Raw genomic sequence first — 7515 nt, 5'->3', positions numbered from 1 at the left:
TGGCTGTGCGAAGTTGCTGGATATTGGCAGGAACTGGTACACGCTGTCGTATACGCATCCCAAACATGCTCAATGGGTGACATGTCCGGTGAGTATGCCGGCCATGCAAGAACTGGGAAATTTTCAGCTTCCAAGAATTGTGTACAGATCCTTGCAACATGGGGCCGTGCATTATCCTGCTGCAACATGAGGTGATGTTCTTGGATGTATGGCACAACAACGGGCCTCAGGATCTCGTCACGGTATCTCTGTGCATTCAAAATGCCATCAATAAAATGCACCTGTGTTCTTCGTCCATAACAGACGCCTGCCCATACCATAACCCCACCACCACCATGGGCCACTCGATCCACAACATTGACATCAGAAAACCGCTCACCCACATGATGCCACACACGCTGTCTGCCATCTGCCCTGGACAGTGTGAACCGGGATTCATCCGTGAAGAGAACACCTCTCCAACGTGCCAAACGCCAGCGAATGTGAGCATTTGCCCACTCAAGTCGGTTACAACGACGAACTGGAGTCAGGTCGAGACCCCGATGAGGATGACGAGCATGCATATGAGCTTCCCTGAGATGGTTTCTGACAGTTTGTGCAGAAATTCTTTGGTTATGCAAACCGATTGTTTCAGCAGCTGTCTGAGTGGCTGGTCTCAGACGATCTTGGAGGTGAACATGCTGGATGTGGAGGTCCTGGGCTGGTGTGGTTACATGTGGTCTGCGGTTGTGAGGCTGGTTGGATGTACTGCCAAATTCTCTGAAACGCCTTTGGAGACGGCTTATGGTAAAGAAATGAACATTCAATACACGAGCAACAGCTCTGGTTCACATTCCTGCTGTCAGCATGCCAATTGCACGCTCCATCAAATCTTGCGACATCTGTGGCATTGTGCTGTGTGATAAAACTGCACCTTTCAGAGTGGCCTTTTATTGTGGGCAGTCTAAGGCACACCTGTGCACTAATCATGGTGTCTAATCAGCATCTTGATATGGCACACCTGTGAGGTGGGATGGATTATCTCAGCAAAGGAGAAGTGCTCACTATGACAGATTTAGACTGGTTTGTGAACAATATTTGAGGGAAATGGTGATATTGTGTATGTGGAAAAAGTTTTAGATCTTTGAGTTCATCTCATACAAAATGGGAGCAAAACCAAAAGTGTTGCGTTTATATTTTTGTTGAGTGTATATATATATATATATATATATATATATATATATATATATATATATATATATATGTGTGTGTGTGTGTGTGTGTGTGTGTGTGTGTGTGTGTGTGTGTGTGTTTAACAGGAGTGCTTGGGGTTACTATGTAATTTATCTGTTCTCAAGCCTCAGTGTAAGTGATTTAAATCTCACTTAACACTGAGGCTCGTAAACTGGTGAATAAATGCTGTTGCTTTGTATCCATTTATAATAAAATATTCCACAAGAGCTTATAGAACCTAATATATCACAAATAACAAAATTAAGACTGCACCTACTGTACAACCAGTGGCTCCTGTCATATGGCTTCATCCACCAAAGAAAATGGAGTACAAGTATTGCTGTCAGCCTGTCTTTTGTTTTCTCTGGAATGAGTGGGATCACTGAGTTTGTAAGTCATGTGGGTACACAGGGTGTGCACTGGATTCTGTAGTGACACTTGTCTGGCTGAGTGTGTTGTCAACTAAATATTGTATAGATGTGAGTATTTATATCACTGTAAGTCAAGAAAAGTATTTTGCAGTGATAAAAGCTTAAAGCTCTGAGGTGATGTCTAGACTAGCTGATGAGGTGCACCTGACTGCAATCATCCTCACCTGCTTATATACCCGAGTTCTTCCTCCACTCAGATGGCAGAAATTCAGTTCTACCTGCCTGGTATCTGGCTTCAGTGGTCTTGGTGTTCCCTCTTTGCTATTGTTGACCCCGTGCATCCTGGATTTACAAACTGCTTTTCTTGTGTCCTCAGCATACCTGCATCCTGTCAGCTCCATCACGGCCACCTGGTCCAGCTCTGGTTCTGGAGATCTCGTCAAGTTCCACCCAGTTTGTGGACAGCTATTTTCCTCAACTCTGGCTGACTTCTCCCTCCTCCAGTGGCACCTATTACGACATTGTACATTCAAATTCACCTCCATTTATTACAAAATACGCTTACAAAATAAAGCGCCTTGGGGCAACTGTTTGTTGTGATTTGGCGCTATATAAAAAAATTGATTGATTGATTGATTGATTGATAAATTGTTGCTCTTTATTCTGGTCTTTGGTTTTTTTTGTGTCATAACAGATTTTTCAGTCATTATAACATTTAAGAGCAATGAAAGCAAAATTAAATAACTTTTTTGTCATATTGAATGTTTTCTGCCTTGAGATAAAATTGAATGAGTGACAACAATTTTTTGACACACAGACAGACAGATAGACATGGGACATTTCAAAAAATGTTTTCAAAAACACCATTAAAAACTGTTCAGACATAATAATTATCCATCCATTTTTCTATACCCACTTACTCCAATAAAGTGTCATGGTGGGGAGCTGGATCCTATCCCAGCAGTCATGGACCGTAAGGCAGGGTTCACCCTGGACAGGACACCAGCGGATCACAGCTAGGGCCACATTTAGACAGACTAACACATTCATACCTGCAGGCACACCTACGAACAATTAAAATTTTTCATTTCACATAACGTGCATGTCTTTGGATGTGGGAGGAAGCCGGAGCATCCGGAGAGAACTCACGTCTGCGCCACACAGAAATGGTCCAGGTGGGACTCAAACTCACGACCTTCTTGCTGTGAAGCAACAGTGCTAACCACTAAGTCACCGTGCTAATTAGAAGAAGAAGAAGAAAAAAGCAAAGCTCGAACACGGATATCCATTGATTCCACAAAGCTCAAAGTCAAGTTCAGTGAACTGACAAAGGCAACCAGGTTGCTGGATTCTATGACCGTACCGAACACCCAGTCCACCCAAACACTGAACAGAGCACGGCTCGGAACACATCCCTGACAAACCCCAGAATTCACTGGGAAGAGGTCTGTGATTCTGCCTCCAATTTGTCCAGGACTCAATATGTCCAGGTATAAGTCAGCTATGATGTCCAGAAACTGAGTGAGGATCCCGCAAAAGTCCTCATAGAAACAATGTGCATTTCCTTTTTATCAGCATGTGTGAGTGAGAGACAGAGAGGGAGATGGAGAGGGAGAGTGAGAGATTAGGGACCCAGTGGTGTGTGTCACAGAACACAGAAGGGATTAACCCGGCGCTGCCGGCCCTGCACTTAATAAGAATCCAGGCTCCTGTTCAGTCTCACATAATACGCTGATCTGGATGGCAGATATTTCATTGTAGAACTTATTTTATATTGACAACCACTTTTCTGTCATCTTCTTTGTTGGAGCATTTTCACCTCGTTGCCCTAGTAATTCAGCAAACTGCATTAAATACTAGGGTTCTTTCTCACTATCTTGCACGAACTTTAATCCTCAGTGACTCAGGTGGGCCTTAAGGTTGCAATCAGACCTTTCCACTGCACCCTATCCATGGCCTTGGCCTGGAGTTTAGCAATTACAGGAATGCTCCAAATGGTCTTTGACCACCCTCACTTCCTTTTCATCACAGTGCCCATTTTAGGACAACCTTTAGTAATCTGTTGACATTGTAAGGGTATGTCCAAACCATCTCAGTCTGTGGGTTTTATCTCAGCGCACATGCTGATGGAGCCAGTTTTCTTATGCAGTGACTCATTTCAGAACTTAGCTGGCCGGGAGATAATGTGGGCCTTGAATAGGCAAGAGGCTAACTGTCTTCATGTCCTTCTTCACTGCTCAGCACCACTGGCCTCACTACTGCAGCAGAGCTTCAGCTTTGTCTTTAGAGTTCACCACTGATCAACAAGAAGCTAAGTTTTTTATGTTACACATTTCTAAGATTAGCTTCTCCTTCATTGTCAATACAGGTTTTCCATCATCCAGGTAAGAGATTACTAGAAGGTTTCTCTCCAGTAACTGAACTTCTTGCTGGTCTACAAGACATTTTGAGGATAGTCATCATCTGCTGATTTTGTACTGTCAGCTACATCTACAGTCACCTTTTGTGCTTTATTACATGCACAAGTGCCAAAAGTTTTCCCCACTGTGGGATCAATAAAGCTTATCTTATCGTATCATTCTCGTCAACACTCAAAGTCTGCACATACACGCAAAAATAAATAAAAAATTTGTACTTAAATAAAATTTTGCCAAGTGGTTGCTGTGTTAAGTAACTCCTAAGATACTGTAATTTTGTGTTTGTCCTTGTCTGGCAATAAAAGTTTAAAGTTCTAACTTTTGATGGTGGAAGGTGGTAGAATTTTTCCATCAACTCACTGAAAACAACTGACACAGGCAACATGTGAACACAGAAGATTAAAGGGACAATATATTACATTTTACTCAACAATGTTGGGTTGACTCAATTGAAAAGCTGTTGAGTCAATCTGCCAAAATGCATTATTTTGTACAAAAAAGAGAGCACAACTGACTCAATTACATGAAGAGGGAAAAACATCTGTTAGCTTAATCCAATGAAAGAGGATTAAAAAAATATAAAATAATAATAATAATAATAATAATAATAATAATAATAATAATAATAATAATAATAATAATAATAATAATCGTGATTGTTTCCCCCGAGATTCATGGAGAGATGGACAAACAGACAGTGGGCTGAATGGACGGGTGGATTACAAAATCCTCCCAAATTTATTTTTGCAGAATTTGATTTAATTTAACAATGCCACAAAATACAAGTAAGAAACATTCTGTGGAAACGGAATCTTTCAAATAAAACCAAAAATGGAATCACAGAGCATATAGCTCACTAATAATGTCAAACCATGAATACCTTTTGCCTGTTTGTTTTTATTGACAGAAAGATTCTTGTGATAAAATACTTTTGACAACGTTTCTCAACATGTATTTTGTTATTTAGTCCTTTTTTTATAATATGCTGAATTGTGACATATATATATATATGTGTGTGTGTGTGTGTGTGTGTGTGTGTGTGTGTGTGTGTGTGTGTGTGTGTGTGTGTGTGTGTGTGTGTGTGTGTGTGTGTGTGTGTGTGTGTGTGTGTGTGTGTGTGTGTGCATTTGTAAAACTGCTGAATTCCAGCTTCTGTGGCTCCGAAACAATCTCCCCAACAATGAAAATAAGTCGTATTTCTCTCTGGAGTGCAGTAAATAATTACGTCTGCGTGTTTTTGTTTTTAACTTTCTTTTTTTCTCCCTCCTCTATGTGTCACAGCCCGCGCGTGTATGTGTGACGTCACATAAGTTGTGACTGCTTTGTTGTCCGTGTGGGACAGTGTGACGTGGGGTCTGAAGGCACGGATTGGAGGAATAAGAGGGGGAGGGTGAAGCTGACTGGAGCTAAAGATCAGCCGGATTTAGATTTGGCACAAACCATGTTTCCAACAAGACCCGAAACTCCGGAGTGACAAGTGGTGCCGAGAAGTGTGGAGGGAGCCCGGGAGAGATCTGGAGAACCTCCGCTCGGAGCCAACAGGCGGAGCGCACGGCCGGAGATCTGGGAGGCTTTCCTTTATTATTATTTTGAAGGGAATAATTTGGTCGGAAAACTTGGGACCGGCATGGAGTACACCACTTCACCCAAACCTCAGCTCTCATCCCGGGCCAACGCTTTCTCCATCGCAGCCCTGATGTCCAGCGGGAAACCCAAAGACAAAGAACCGGAGGAAAACACCATCAAACCTCTCGGTAAGATCGACCGGGTGGAAATAATCACCGTTAAAAATAATTGTATTATAATGACCGGGGGGGGGGGCACCAAGAGGTATGTTTCTTTGCAAAACACAAGCAAATAAAATAAAATAAAATTGACATCGCAGCGCAGGCGAGATTAAAAAAGCATAATAAAATAAAATAAAACATCGTGTCTCTGTTGAAAATTTAAAAAGGGAAAAGCCACTATAGAGGAATATAGAATTGATCAAAAACCCGTGTGTGTTAGTGACAGAATCATTTGAAACGTGTTACTCTTACGTGTGACAATTAACCAGTTTGCTTAGAAATTACCGTATTATTTATGAAATCGTTTAAAACATTAATTTAACATATCGGGTGGTTTTATCCAAAAGAAATGCGTTGTTCTTATTACTTCACTGGATTATGGGACGTGACAGTGTGGGTAATTTCGACAGATAAATGTTCGGAGCGGCAGATATTTAACTGAGTAAACGATGTCATTAAAACAGTGGGGTGTAAAAACGTACACTTAAATCAGACGGAGCTATTTTTGTTTGCAGTTTGAGTCACATCGTTCAAATACTTTTATCTTCTAAAAACAAACGGGATTTCATGAAAATAAAAACGAAAACAAAATGTCAAATATTTTTCGATTAATTTGAAGCGCAATTATCATGACAGTATGAGTAGCTGTTAATTTATTATTGTTATTATTATAACAAAAATACAGATAATTTACGTGAATTTTCACTCTGTTGCTGCTGCGTTTATGATGGCATGAAGATTTAAGGCAAAGAAATAAATATATATCTTTTGAAAAATAATAAAGTTGCTATTAAAAGAAAAAAAGTTACTCTCGCCATTAAAAACGAAAAAAACTGTCTTAAAATTATGTTGGTATTTTTTTCGTTTTCAATGTTATTATGTATGACACATTTCCATGTTTAAGGGACGTTTTTCACTCAGTATCAGCATTTCTCCTGCATGCATCGCCTTTTTACTTGTTTCGTTCTTGCGCTTTTTTACGCACGGAACAGAACAGTTCGTAGAGAAGTCCTCCTGCAGCCAGCAGCCTCTCACTGACCTCTCGACCCTGGAAGGGCACGGGGACTTCGGGGGGAGCGCGCCCGCGGTGTGCACGGAGCCGCTCATTCCTACCAATCCCGGCATCCCTAGCGAGGAGATGGCGAAGATCTCCTGCAGCCTGGAGACCAAAGAGCTATGGGACAAGTTTCACGAGCTCGGCACGGAGATGATTATTACCAAATCTGGAAGGTAACTGTCCAGTTCATATCATCATTATCATTGTTATTATTGTTGTTGTTGTTGTTGCAGAATAGAGGATGTAAAATAAAATATTCAGATTTTAGAGTCATTTCATCACTAACCAATTACTAGGTTCAGTGTACCAGAGAACTATATAAGGTAATCTAATACTACAACTTCATATCAAACAACAGCTTGGAGACTATATTTGGCACATTTGGCACACATGTCTACATTTACAGGCCCATATACAGTGATGATTTGACATGGATAATGCTTTTATTTATTTATTTATTTTAAAATGCAGAATAAAACGTGTTTTCCCCATTCAGAGCTTTCTCCTGGTTTCTGTAAATCTCAATATTAATCATTAAAAGCAAGATTCTCATCACACATTTTATTCAAAGCTCAGAAGGCACGCATCTCTATTAAAAAAGTTTTCAAAACACTCGGTTTGTAATAATAATAATAATAATAATAATAATAATAATAATAATAATAATAAAT

General features: G+C 40.5%; 1 protein-coding gene across 2 annotated transcripts in view; it reads left to right on the top strand.

The window, feature by feature from the left end:
* The first annotated feature begins 5455 nt into the window (after nucleotides 1-5455).
* tbx20 (T-box transcription factor 20) overlaps nucleotides 5456-7515 on the top strand; it is a 22346-nt gene continuing 20286 nt past the window's right edge. For both annotated transcript variants that reach the window (XM_034174342.1, XM_034174341.1), the window contains exons 1-2: nucleotides 5456-5754; nucleotides 6780-7017. In XM_034174342.1, the coding sequence (XP_034030233.1) occupies nucleotides 5628-5754; nucleotides 6780-7017 (365 nt within the window). In that variant the 5' untranslated portion in view covers nucleotides 5456-5627. The remainder of the gene's footprint in view (nucleotides 5755-6779; nucleotides 7018-7515) is intronic.

This window comes from Thalassophryne amazonica, chromosome 7 (assembly GCF_902500255.1).
Source record: "Thalassophryne amazonica chromosome 7, fThaAma1.1, whole genome shotgun sequence".
NCBI classification, from domain to species: domain Eukaryota; kingdom Metazoa; phylum Chordata; class Actinopteri; order Batrachoidiformes; family Batrachoididae; genus Thalassophryne; species Thalassophryne amazonica.
Note: the sequence above shows the minus strand (reverse complement) of the source record. Positions and strands in the feature narration are given on the sequence as shown.